The 14,633-nt window shown below is 37.7% G+C and overlaps 1 protein-coding gene across 1 annotated transcript in view; it reads right to left on the reverse strand.

Annotated features, from left to right (window-relative positions):
- LOC128642669 (ficolin-1-like) overlaps nucleotides 1-13,168 on the reverse strand; it is a 129,245-nt gene extending 116,077 nt beyond the window's left edge. Inside the window, exons 1-3 of the mRNA XM_053695451.1 lie at nucleotides 13,088-13,168; nucleotides 12,503-12,518; nucleotides 5,274-5,392 (exon numbers count right to left, since the gene is read on the reverse strand). Of these exons, the coding sequence (XP_053551426.1) occupies nucleotides 5,274-5,392; nucleotides 12,503-12,518; nucleotides 13,088-13,168 (216 nt within the window). The remainder of the gene's footprint in view (nucleotides 1-5,273; nucleotides 5,393-12,502; nucleotides 12,519-13,087) is intronic.
- Nucleotides 13,169-14,633: the final 1,465 nt, after the last annotated feature.

A 14,633-nucleotide genomic window follows, 5' to 3' on the forward strand; every position in this document is an offset into this window, starting at 1 on the left:
GCAGTAAAAGAGCTGATTGCCCTTTTAAGAGCAATGTCCATACAAATGCCCTTTTAGGGGCAATGGGTAGATTAGAATTTTTAGAGTTAGGTCTTTTTATTTTGGGGGATTGGGTGTGTAGGGACTTGTACTGTAGGGGGTAATTTGTATTTTTTTTTTAAAGTAAAAGAGCTGTTAAACTTAGGGCAATGCCCTACAAAAAAAGTCCCTTATAAGGTAATTGTAGAGTTTGTTAATTTGTGTAATGTTAGAATTTATCTTGTTTAATTCTAGATTTTGTTATTTTTTGTAATGTTAGGTTGTTGTTTTTTTTCGTAGTGTTAGGATTTTTTAATTTTGTAATTTAGGTTTTTTAGTTTTGGTATCTTTTTTTTTTTTTAATAGTAATGTTTATTTATAGTTTAAGCTTAAATTATTTTTTTTCACAGGTAAGTTTTTATTTTTTTTAAGGTAGTTGTATTGTAACAGCGGGGTTAATAGTTAAATTTAGGTTGTCACAATGTGGGGGGGGGGGGGGCGGTTTAGGGGTTATTAGACTAGGGGCTTATGTTAGGGTGTTAGGTTTTTAAACAACTTTAGTTTTTCCATAGACTTTAATGGGGAAGGCGTTAATGCGATCACCATTTCTCAATCGCAGGTGTTAGATTTTTTCCCAACACTTTTTCTCCATTGATATCTAAGGGGGAAAAAAGCACGGAACTTTTTTTTGGTGAGGTATGGCGCTTACTGCATCATAACGCACAACAAAAGAAAGTTTTTTTGTAACTTGTAATGACTGCAGTATAGAAATAGCGGTACGGACCCATTTCGCACGGTGTGTACGCTATGGCTATACCGCACAACTTGTAATTCCGCTCAGTGTTAGTAAAGACATCAAAACTGTCAGATATATCAAAATGATTAACTAAATAAGAGTACAAGAGTACAATATTAAATAAGTGAAATTAAGATTTTACATGTAAAAAATAAGGGCGAAAACTGTAAATAAGGGAGCTTTGGAGACTGTAATATAATTTTTGCAAATAAGGGAGATCTCTGGAAATAATTTATGCCTAGATTTAGAGTTCTGCGTTAGCCATCAAAACCAGCGTTAGGGGCTCCTAACGCTGGTTTTGGGCTACCGCTGGTATTTCGAGCCGTGTAGGTAAGGGTCTAACGCTCACTTTCCAGCCGCGACTTTTCCATACCGCAGATCCCCCTACACCATTTGCGTATCCTATCTTTTCAATGGGATCTTTCTAACGCCGGTATTTAGAGTCTTGGCTGAAGTGAGCGTTAAAAAATCTAACGACAAAACTCCAGCCGCAGAGAAAAGCCAGGAGTTAAGAGCTTTCTGGGCTAACGCCGGTTCATAAAGCTCTTAACTACTGTGCTCTAAAGTACACTAACACCCATAAACTACCTATGTACCCCTAAACCGAGGCCCCCCCACATCGCCGCCACTCTAATAAAAATTTTTAACCCCTAATCTGCCGACCGCACACCGCCGCAACCTACATTATCCCTATGTACCCCTAATCTGCTGCCCCTAACACCGCCGACCCCTATATTATATTTATTACCCCCTAATCTGCCCCCCCCAACGTCGCCGCCACCTACCTACAATTATTAACCCCTAATCTGCCAACCGGACCTCACCGCTACTATAAAAAAGTTATTAACCCCTAATCCGCCTCATAATAAATAGTATTAACCCCTAATTTGCCCTCCCTAACATCACCGAAACCTAACTTCAAGTATTAACCCCTAATCTGCCGACCAGACCTCACCGCTACTCTAATAAATTTATTAACTCCTAAAGCTAAGTCTAACCCTAACCCTAACACCCCCCTAAGTTAAATATAATTTTTATCTAACGAAATAAATTATTTCTTATTAAATAAATTATTCCTATTTAAAGCTAAATACTTACCTGTAAAATAAACCCTAATATAGCTACAATATAAATAATAATTATATTGTAGCTATTTTAGGATTTATATTTATTTTACAGGCAACTTTGTAGTTATTGTAACCAGGTACAATAGCTATTAAATAGTTAATAAATATTTAATAGCTACTTAGTTAAAATAATTACAAAATTACCTGTAAAATAAATCCTAACCTAAGTTACAATTAAACCTAACACTATACTATCAATAAATTAATTAAATAAAATACCTACAATTATCTACAATTAAACCTAACACTACACTATCAATAAATTAATTAAATACAAATACCTACAAATAAATACAAATAAATACACTAACTAAAGTACAAAAAATAAAAAAAGAACTAAGTTACAAAAAATAAAAAAGTAATTTACAAACATTATAAAAATATTACAACAATTTTAAGTTAATTACACCTACTCTAAGCCCCCTAATAAAATAACAAAGCCCCCCAAAATAAAAAAAATGCCCTACCCTATTCTAAAATAAAAATTGAAAAGCTCTTTTACCTTACCAGCCCTTAAAAGGGCCTTTTGCGGGGCATGCCCCAAAGAATTCTGCTCTTTTGCCTGTAAAAAAAAACATACAATACCGCCCCCAACATTACAACCCACCACCCACATACCCCTAATCCAACCCAAACCCCCCTTAAATAAACCTAACACTAAGCCCCTGAAGATCTCCCTACCTTCTCTTCACCACGCCGGGTATCACCGATCCGTCCACAAGAGGCTCCGAAGTCTTCATCCAAGCCCAAGCGGGGGCTGAAGAGGTCCATCATCGGGCTGAAGAGGTCCATCATCCGGCTGAAGTCTTGATCCAAGCGGGGGCTCAAGAGATCCATCATCCGGCTGAAGTCTTGATCCAAGCGGGGGCTCAAGAGATCCATCATCCGGCTGAAGTCTTCTATCAAGCGGCATCTTCAATCTTCTTTCTTCCGGATCCATCTTCATACAGCCGACGAGGAACATCATTCCTGGCCGACGACTTCCCGACGAATGACGGTTCCTTTAAGGGACGTCATCCAAGATGGCGTCCCTCGAATTCCGATTGGCTGATAGGATTCTATAAACCAATCAGAATTAAGGTAGGAAAATTCTGATTGGCTGATGGAATCAGCCAATCAGATTCAAGTTCAATCCGATTGGCTGATCCAATCAGCCAATCAGATTGAGCTTGCATTCGATTGAACTTGAATCTGATTGGCTGATTCCATCAGCCAATCAGAATTTTCCTACCTTAATTCCGATTGGCTGATAGAATCCTATCAGCCAATCGGAATTCGAGGGACGCCATCTTGGATGATGTCCCTTAAAGGAACCGTCATTCGTCTGGAAGTCGTCGGCCGGGATGGATGTTCCGCGTCGGCGGGATGAAGATGGATCCGGAAGAAAGAAGATTGAAGATGCCGCTTGATAGAAGACTTCAGCCGGATGATGGATCTCTTCAGCCCCCGCTTGGATCAAGACTTCATCCGGATGATGGATCTCTTCAGCCCCCGCTTGGATCAAGACTTCAGCCGGATGATGGACCTCTTCAGCCCGATGATGGACCTCTTCAGCCCCCGCTTGGGCTTGGATGAAGACTTCGGAGCCTCTTGTGGACGGATCGGTGATACCCGGCATGGTGAAGAGAAGGTAGGGAGATCTTCAGGGGCTTAGTGTTAGGTTTATTTAAGGGGGGTTTGGGTTAGATTAGGGGTATGTGGGTGGTGGGTTGTAATGTTGGGGGGGTATTGTATGGTTTTTTTTACAGGCAAAAGAGCAGAATTCTTTGGGGCATGCCCCGCAAAAGGCCCTTTTAAGGGCTGGTAAGGTAAAAGAGCTTTTTAATTTTTATTTTAGAATAGGGTAGGGCATTTTTTTATTTTGGGGGGCTTTGTTATTTTATTAGGGGGCTTAGAGTAGGTGTAATTAGCTTAAAATTGTTGTAATATTTTTATAATGTTTGTAAATTATTATTTATTTTTTTTATAACTTAGTTCTTTTTTTATTTTTTGTACTTTAGTTAGTGTATTTATTTGTATTTATTTGTAGGTATTTGTATTTAATTAATTTATTGATAGTGTAGTGTTAGGTTTAATTGTAGATAATTGTAGGTATTTTATTTAATTAATTTATTGATAGTGTAGTGTTAGGTTTAATTGTAACTTAGGTTAGGATTTATTTTACAGGTAATTTTGTAATTATTTTAACTAGGTAGCTATTAAATAGTTATTAACTATTTAATAGCTATTGTACCTGGTTAAAATAAATACAAAGTTGCCTGTAAAATAAATATAAATCCTAAAATAGCTACAATATAATTATTATTTATATTGTAGCTATATTAGGGTTTATTTTACAGGTAAGTATTTAGCTTTAAATAGGAATAATTTATTTAATAAGATTTAATTTATTTTGTTAGATTTAAATTATATTTAACTTAGGGGGGTGTTAGGGTTAGGGTTAGATTTAGCTTTAGGGGTTAATACATTTATTAGAGTAGCAGTGAGGTCCGGTCGGCAGATTAGGGGTTAATACTTGAAGTTAGGTGTCGGCGATGTTAGGGAGGGTAGATTAGGGGTTAATACTATTTATTATAGGGTATTTGAGGCGGGAGTGAGGCGGATTAGGGGTTAATAACTTTATTATAGTAGCGGTGAGGTCCGGTCGGCAGATTAGGGGTTAATAAGTGTAGGTAAGGTAGTGGCGACGTTGGGGGCGGCAGATTAGGGGTTAATAAATATAATATAGGGGTCGGCGGTGTTAGGGGCAGCAGATTAGGGGTACATAGGTATAATGTAGGTTGCGGCGGTGTACGGAGCGGCAGATTAGGGGTTAAAAGTGTAATGCAGGGGTCAGCGATAGCGGGGGCGGCAGATTAGGGGTTAATAAGTGTAAGGTTAGGGGTGATTAGACTCGGGGTTCATGTTAGGGTGTTAGGTGCAGACTTAGAAAATGTTTCCCCTTAGGAAACAATGGGGCTGCGTTAGGAGCTGAACGCTGCTTTTTTGCAGGTGTTAGGTTTTTTTTCAGCTCAAACGGCCCCATTGTTTCCTATGGGGGAATCATGCACGAGCACGTTTTTCAAGCTGGCCGCGTCCGTAAGCACCGCTGGTATTGAGAGTTGCAGTGGCGGTAAATATGCCTCTACGCTCCCTTTTTGGAGCCTAACGCAGCCATTCTGTGAACTCTAAATACCAGCGGTATTTAAAAGGTGCGGGGGAAAAAAGCATGCGTAGCTAACGCACCCCTTTGGCCGCAGAACTCTAAATCTAGCCGTTAGTGTTGACACAGGCAGCTGCTTATTGGTCCATCAGAAGCTGATAACCCTATGTACAGTCTACTTGTTGCAGACAAACTCACCCTTCTCTCCTGGGGATCCTGGATCTCCTTTCTGTCCAGTTGATCCAGGAGTACCAGGACATCCTCTGAGGATGGTCAATCTGTCTGAATCTCCAACTCCCACAATCTTCACTTCTAATGGGTAGAGATAAATGATTTAATGAAGGTAAATTAGATAAGACAGGAAATATTTGCAGAAACAACAAGCATTTAATTTATGTCTAACTTAAAGGGACATGAAACCCCAAAATTTTATTTCATGATTCAGATAGAGAATACAATTTTAAACAACTTTCCAATTTACTTCTATTATTTAATTTGTTTCCTTCTCTTGTTATACTTTGCTGAAAGGTTTATCTAGGAATGCTCAGGAGCAGCAAAGAACCTAGGTTCTAGCTGCTGATTGGTGGATGCATATATATACTGATTGTCATTGGCTCAATCATTTGTTCAGTTAAAAATCAGTAGTGCATTGCTGCTCCTTCAACAAATGATACCAAGAGAATGAAACAAATTAGATTAAAGAAGTAAATTAGAAAGTTGTTTTAAATTGTATTCTCTATCTGAATCATGAAAGCTATTTTTTGGGTTTCATGTCCCTTTAAAGGGACATTAAAATCATAATAAGACATTCATGATTTAGACAGAGCATACAGTTTTAAAAAAAAAAATCCAATTTACTTCTATTATTTAATTTGCTTCCTTCTCTTGTTATCCTTTGGTGAAAGGAGCAGCACAGAAACTAGGTTCTAGCTGCTGATTGGTGGCTGCAGGGCCGTCTTTAATATTGACTGGACCCTGGGCAAACATTTTCTTGCCCCCCCCCCATTCAATTTTGCTCTCCACCCCAACATCCCAAAAAACAACTATATTTATTTTATAAACATTTTTTTAAATTATTAGCCCAGCAGTGGGTCATCCACTGCTGGGCTAATAATTTTGTTTAAAAAAAAAATGATATAAATTCAATATGTAAAACTGGACCTAAGCAGTACTAATAAGTAAATAAATATATATATAAATTCCTCCACTGTGAATTAATATAATATGCTTTTGAATGTGATTCTGGTTTGAGGTTAGCTGATTAAAGAGATTTAGGGCAGCCAACAGGAGCAAAGCAAGGTAAAGACTGAGGAGGAAGCATGGAGGTGCAGACAAATATAACTTTACTGACTGGAACAGAAGAACTACTATGGGAAGCTGTAAAATCTGAGACAGAGAGAAAAAAAACTATAAAATTAAACCTTATCTTAATGTGTGAAGTATAAGCATGATACTGTACATCAGCCACAGCAGCATATGTCACTTCTTTGCTAGGAACAAGTTCCCTCTCACCATGTACTAGACAATGCTGCATGGGGGAGGGGCATGTGTGCACTCACTTATTCTTCCCACTGACACCTTTCTACAAAGCACTGTTCCCCTAACAAACTTCAGTTAGTTGATCTTAGGGCCACAGCAGAAAGAGCAGGGCTAAGGGGACCAGCAGACTGGATGCTGTCTGTCCAAGGCTGCATGGATACAGTGTGAGACGAGTCACACAGCCTCAAGACTGAAGAGAGCAGTGTGTGCAGCTGCACAGATTCTCAAAACTTCACGTGCCTGCCACTCCAGCTTTGTGCTGCATACGCCTACAGTCATCCCTACCCAGAAACAATCCCCACCACCAGAGCAGTTACCTGGTAACAGTGGTAACCCCAGCAGGACCTATTCTGATGCAGTGGGATTGGCTGGATGCTGAGTTATGGCTTAGCATTCAGTGCTGCTCAGTGCACATCTAAAACAGCACATGGCACTAGCTTGGCATGTCACATGACACCGGCACGGTCTGGCACAGTTTCTCACAAATAAATATAAGGAGAGAACTTTTGACTGTGAAAGTATTAGGACTCTTGGGCCCCTCAACAAAGACTGGGCCCTGGGCAGCTGCCCCTTTTGCCCTGTGTTAAAGACGGCCCTGGGTGGCTGCATATATATACTGATTGTCATTGGCTCACCCATGTGTTTAGTTAGAAACCAGTAGTGCATTGCTTCTTCTTCAACAAATGATACCAAGAGAATGAAGCAAATTTGATAATAGAAGTAAACTGGAAAGTTGTTTAAAATTGTATGTTCTACCTAAATCATGAAAGAAAGAAACATTTTGGGTTTCATGTCCCTGTTGAGTCCTATGCACAGGGATAATATTTTATTTCTTATAACAGAAACGCTATACTTTAAAATTGCAAACTGTCCTATGACAGTTTGTTCAATGCGTGAAACCTGTTTTCAAAAGACTTCCCCCTCAGCCCCCACCATTGTTAAAACTTTTGATACATCCAGTCTCCAAATTGAATCAAAACTACAATATTTGTTTAAGGGTGCTTCTACTTAAAGTGAAGGTCCATTTTGATGAATTAGTGCCCGGTTTTTAATAAACCTATTAAAAACAAGGGCACTTTAATTCATAAAAATTGACATTTCACTGTTTTCTTCAAAAACTTACCTTTTAATCCTGAATGCCGCTCCAGCGATTCTCCCGGCCGTCGGAAGCCTCTGAAGACGTCAGAAATTACGAATCCGGCTTCTTCCAATCACAGCTTCCCCCCCCCCCCCCCCGGGGAATCTTGGCCTGATGCAACGCTGTGATTGGAGGAAGCCGGATTCATCATTTTGGACATGCGAAGAAGGCTTGCGATGGGTGGAGGAAGTGCTGGAGCGGCTGCCAGGATTAAAAGGTAAGTTTTTGAAGAAAACAGTGAAATGTCAATTTTGATGAATTAAAGTGCCCTTGTTTTTAATAGGTTTATTTAAAACCGGGCACTAATTCATCAAAATGGACCTTCACTTTAAAGCTAAGAGAAGGTGACAAGACTTTTGCCAGGAAGGATTCCTGTTGCTTTGCCAACACAAAATAGACACCTTTTGTCCCTACTCAAAAGAATGGAGTCCAATTGTCTAGAAACTGTAGTGAATAGAATTACAAACCTACAGTATGGGCCCACACTCATATGTTAATGAAACTCCAGCTGTGTTTTAGTGGTCAACTCAGACACTTGGGGATATTTATCAAAGCGTCAACTGAAAATACGCTTGAATCCCGTGTCGTATTTGTCGCAAGATTGATCAACTGTAGTTATCAAAGCATCAAGATTGTCAAATGTTGAAATGTGTGACGAAATATATGCTCCCGCAATCTCAATCCGACGCAGAACGATGCTTGCATCATTACAGATGTTTCAAATTCACATTTGACTCTATTTGACCTTTTTCCCAATTTATCAAACATTTAACAGGTACGCTCTCGTGTATTCCGATGCAGCAAACCTAGTTTTCAATCCGCCACCCTTGAGAGATCAATTAGAGTCTAAAAACACAGAAAGCTTATGTTCAATGCTGCAAGAGAATGAAGTATATTACATAATAAAAGTAAATTAGAAACTTTATTAAAATTGTATACCCTTTCTAAATCAAACAATATTATTGCTACACATTTGGTGCACTAGTAGATATAAGGATAAAAATAAAAAATACATTACTACTTATGGATTATGTTACAACTTTGTCTCTCATTACAAAACAAGGGGACAATATTATTTCTCCAAATTTTTGCAAAGTTTTGCCCCAAACTTGTCGCACTAATAGATATAGAGATAAAAATGAAATATATACACAACATAATATAGCTAACTTCCTTTTTATTTTTTTGGGAAAAATCTATGTGCACCATGTTTAAGCCATGTAAGTCCTACTCTCCACTTCGCATCAAATTTGATGCAACACTTTTCGCACCAATTATGATGCAAACTCCTAAACAACCCACACACTAGTGAATTTTTCAACCACTTTTGATTGGAATATGCATAATCACATAATTTATGACATCAGCCAATCTGATTCAAATATACATTTTAAACTTTCACTAATTAATCAAAATGCTTGATACTTGTGTAATTGATCATTCATCAGAACTTGTAAGTGCCATTTGTTACATTGTGTATTATATTTTGAAAGTATGTATATGTGAAATTAGTATTAAAGATAAACATTGATGCTGACATTAGGACACACAGTGTAATATTTTAGTCAATGATTTTAAAATTTGAATTGATGTTTTATTCAATATAATCTTAAGATGATAGCTCAAAGGGCTAGCCCACCTAACATTAAACTGTCATGATTCAAATACAGCAGAAATTAAAATCACCTCTACTGTCATAATATTTTTAGTGTCTTTCTTCCTTCTCTTGAATTTCTTTTTCAGTAAGAAATGTCATCTTATATGCCAGCCCATTTTATAACACCTGTGTAGGGGTGGTTTTTAAAACTAGATTTGCAATCAGGAGGGGTTACACAGGTACAGAAAGAAAACTGTCCTAGCTATTAAAATATTAATTGATTGCAAATAAATACATATGATACCCTGATTATGTGCTATATTCGCAATTATTCCTGCTCAGAATAATAATAAATGTACACTATATACATATAGTGGTATAAATAAACATAGAGATATGACAGACAACATTGTTTAGAACATAAAAAGGAACTTAGGGACATGTAAATATGTTTGCAAAAGATTTCTGACATAACACACACACACACACACATATATATATGTATATATACAAGTATGTTCAATGCGTGAAACCTGTTTTCAAAAGACTTCCCCCTCAGCCCCCACCATTGTTAAAACTTTTGATACATCCAGTCTCCAAATTGAATCAAAACTACAATATTTGTTTAAGGGTGCTTCTACTTAAAGTGAAGGTCCATTTTGATGAATTAGTGCCCGGTTTTTAATAAACCTATTAAAAACAAGGGCACTTTAATTCATAAAAATTGACATTTCACTGTTTTCTTCAAAAACTTACCTTTTAATCCTGAATGCCGCTCCAGCGATTCCCCCGGCCGTCGGAAGCCTCTGAAGACGTCAGAAATTACGAATCCGGCTTCTTCCAATCACAGCTTCCCCCCCCCCCCGGGGAATCTTGGCCTGATGCAACGCTGTGATTGGAGGAAGCCGGATTCATCATTTTGGACATGCGAAGAAGGCTTGCGATGGGTGGAGGAAGTGCTGGAGCGGCTGCCAGGATTAAAAGGTAAGTTTTTGAAGAAAACAGTGAAATGTCAATTTTGATGAATTAAAGTGCCCTTGTTTTTAATAGGTTTATTTAAAACCGGGCACTAATTCATCAAAATGGACCTTCACTTTAAAGCTAAGAGAAGGTGACAAGACTTTTGCCAGGAAGGATTCCTGTTGCTTTGCCAACACAAAATAGACACCTTTTGTCCCTACTCAAAAGAATGGAGTCCAATTGTCTAGAAACTGTAGTGAATAGAATTACAAACCTACAGTATGGGCCCACACTCATATGTTAATGAAACTCCAGCTGTGTTTTAGTGGTCAACTCAGACACTTGGGGATATTTATCAAAGCGTCAACTGAAAATACGCTTGAATCCCGTGTCGTATTTGTCGCAAGATTGATCAACTGTAGTTATCAAAGCATCAAGATCGTCAAATGTTGAAATGTGTGACGAAATATATGCTCCCGCAATCTCAATCCGACGCAGAACGATGCTTGCATCATTACAGATGTTTCAAATTCACATTTGACTCTATTTGACCTTTTTCCCAATTTATCAAACATTTAACAGGTACGCTCTCGTGTATTCCGATGCAGCAAACCTAGTTTTCAATCCGCCACCCTTGAGAGATCAATTAGAGTCTAAAAACACAGAAAGCTTATGTTCAATGCTGCAAGAGAATGAAGTATATTACATAATAAAAGTAAATTAGAAACTTTATTAAAATTGTATACCCTTTCTAAATCAAACAATATTATTGCTACACATTTGGTGCACTAGTAGATATAAGGATAAAAATAAAAAATACATTACTACTTATGGATTATGTTACAACTTTGTCTCTCATTACAAAACAAGGGGACAATATTATTTCTCCAAATTTTTGCAAAGTTTTGCCCCAAACTTGTCGCACTAATAGATATAGAGATAAAAATGAAATATATACACAACATAATATAGCTAACTTCCTTTTTATTTTTTTGGGAAAAATCTATGTGCACCATGTTTAAGCCATGTAAGTCCTACTCTCCACTTCGCATCAAATTTGATGCAACACTTTTCGCACCAATTATGATGCAAACTCCTAAACAACCCACACACTAGTGAATTTTTCAACCACTTTTGATTGGAATATGCATAATCACATAATTTATGACATCAGCCAATCTGATTCAAATATACATTTTAAACTTTCACTAATTAATCAAAATGCTTGATACTTGTGTAATTGATCATTCATCAGAACTTGTAAGTGCCATTTGTTACATTGTGTATTATATTTTGAAAGTATGTATATGTGAAATTAGTATTAAAGATAAACATTGATGCTGACATTAGGACACACAGTGTAATATTTTAGTCAATGATTTTAAAATTTGAATTGATGTTTTATTCAATATAATCTTAAGATGATAGCTCAAAGGGCTAGCCCACCTAACATTAAACTGTCATGATTCAAATACAGCAGAAATTAAAATCACCTCTACTGTCATAATATTTTTAGTGTCTTTCTTCCTTCTCTTGAATTTCTTTTTCAGTAAGAAATGTCATCTTATATGCCAGCCCATTTTATAACACCTGTGTAGGGGTGGTTTTTAAAACTAGATTGCAATCAGGAGGGGTTACACAGGTACAGAAAGAAAACTGTCCTAGCTATTAAAATATTAATTGATTGCAAATAAATACATATGATACCCTGATTATGTGCTATATTCGCAATTATTCCTGCTCAGAATAATAATAAATGTACACTATATACATATAGTGGTATAAATAAACATAGAGATATGACAGACAACATTGTTTAGAACATAAAAAGGAACTTAGGGACATGTAAATATGTTTGCAAAAGATTTCTGACATAACACACACACACACACACATATATATATATATGTATATATACAAGTATGTGCAAAGATATATGTACAACGTCTAGCATTAATAATCATTCATAAAAAAAATGAGATAAAAGCATACCATGACTTCTAGAAATACAAATACACATTCATTTATTAATGAAGTGCATCTGAGCATGCGCAAAACGCGTCAGATCATTTGAACCTGTCCTGTTCACTGAAATGTGCTTTACCTGCAAAGCTTGAATAAACCACTTTTGGTTATCGATTCTGGGAGTCCTTGTTCCTGTCGTTATGTTTATGGCAGAGCTTGCCCTGAGGACATGAATCCTACTTTGAGCACATAGCTCCATTTCCCGACAGCAGCGTCACTATCAGTGTTCCCCCGACAACGCCAGCACTTAGCGTACCTCTCAGACATCATCCAGGAGGAGGATTGTCGGGCACGGCACTGATTTGGTAATTTCTACACCGAACAGAGTTCGGCGTATACAGTGGACCTCAAAGCAGCGACAGGGAGTTCCTGGCAAGGCCATCATATGACATAGCTTCCCTGAAGAAGACACGGAGAACACACTGCCACACAAAGCAGCCAAGTCGTTCCTCCATTTACCTGACATCTTCTGGCAGGTAATACAGCTTCCCAGCTTTGGGCATTACAGTACGGATTCAGAGGTACGTGGTATCATACATATACTACAACAAAGGGGGATACACGTTGTGTCTGCTACATAACAGTGCAAAGCTCACTAAGAACTTTACTGACATTAAATTGCACCATGATTTGTGCAGCGCCTTTGCCACTATAGCCTGTCGGGACACACTTCAGATTAGACTTCACTCCCATTCTTTTTTTTGAATATCAATGCTCAATCCTAGTCTAATCTCTTTATACTAACCAAGCTCACAATGGCTGATTTGAATGAATCTACAGTAACAGCTCCCACAGGGTTAATAAATGATGACAAATGTAGACTCATTCTGGCCACAGCACTACAGGGCATTAATCCCACACCACCTGAACCTAATGAGGATAATTGACCCACTGTGTTCTCTGGATTGGAGAAATTAAGATACATAGAGACTAATCTTTGGTGGGACATTGAGTTTCTTGATTTATATATAAAAGAGGGCAAAAGTACCTCAAGGCTTAAGGATGAAAAAATGTCCCTCCTTTGCCCTTCATAAACCTGAGTTTATGGAAGAGTGGAATAACACCTTAACCCGATGCTCCACAACTCTAATGAACCAACTCCTCAGACACAAGAAACAAGAAAGAGATGACATTCTAGTGGACATTAATGGCATTATGGATTCAATCAAACCATTTGAATCCACCAACAAGTATAAGGATTATAAACTACAATTGGAAGAAACCATTAGCGAATTGGATATAGACTTATCTAGCAGAAAAGTGTTGAAATATAATCGTGATGTTAAAGATTATGAGTTAAATATAGTTTACTCTTGGCAACAACACAGACCCACTATGGGCAATAGACACAATAATAAAAATGGCTCAGTAAAGTCTAACCAAAAGAGCTATAGACGTCAGAAACAAAGCAATAAAAAAGTTACGTTTTCAAGCATTGACACAGATGCTGGTGACTCAGAATTAGCCATATCTACAGGGGGGACTACACCTGCTAGACCAACACTAGCCACACTAGTCAAGACACCACAACAAACAGGCACTCCCAAGGAAACCAACCCTGCACACAGATACCCCAGCAGGGCTACCACAAAGACCAAAAAGAAATAGATGGGGTGATTAACCTTTAAACTATTGCACTAACCCCAGCACAAATCACTTTACTTAATACGGGTCTTACCTTTGCACTGAGTACAAACTTTGATGTTTTTGCCACTATAATTGATATTAATAGTTTAGTAAGTAAGTTCATTTTAAGAAAACATTTTTCAGGTTTAGAACACAACACACCCTCTCAGATCTTTACCACACAATTGAGCAGCAAAGTTGAGTTACTGTTTAAGGATCAATGTGACTTTAATAATTTGATCTCATTACAAGATGCAGCTGTATGTTCAACCTCTCCAGTTCATGATTTTTCTTACAAAGACCATTCTTACTTTTACCCAGTCCAAGCCAGAAGTACCAGCATCAAACTATATCAGGTTGCGGTACAGAGATACCTTTTATCTCTAAATGACACCTTGACACAATCTCATACCAGAGTCAAACATAATCTCTCTTACTCAGAGACAATCAAGACATTGTGGTCACCCCGGCAGACAAAGGAGGGGCGGTAGTAATTCTAAACAAAACTGACTACCTTATTGAAGCCACCTCCCAACTGGGTGACCACAATTTCTAATGCAGACTTAGTTTTGATCCCACATTGACATTTAAAAGAGAGTTATTGTCTTTCTTGGATACAGCCATAGAATATGGTTATCTCACCAAGGAAGTGGCTATTTATCTAC

This window comes from Bombina bombina, chromosome 12 (assembly GCF_027579735.1).
Source record: "Bombina bombina isolate aBomBom1 chromosome 12, aBomBom1.pri, whole genome shotgun sequence".
Taxonomy (NCBI): domain Eukaryota; kingdom Metazoa; phylum Chordata; class Amphibia; order Anura; family Bombinatoridae; genus Bombina; species Bombina bombina.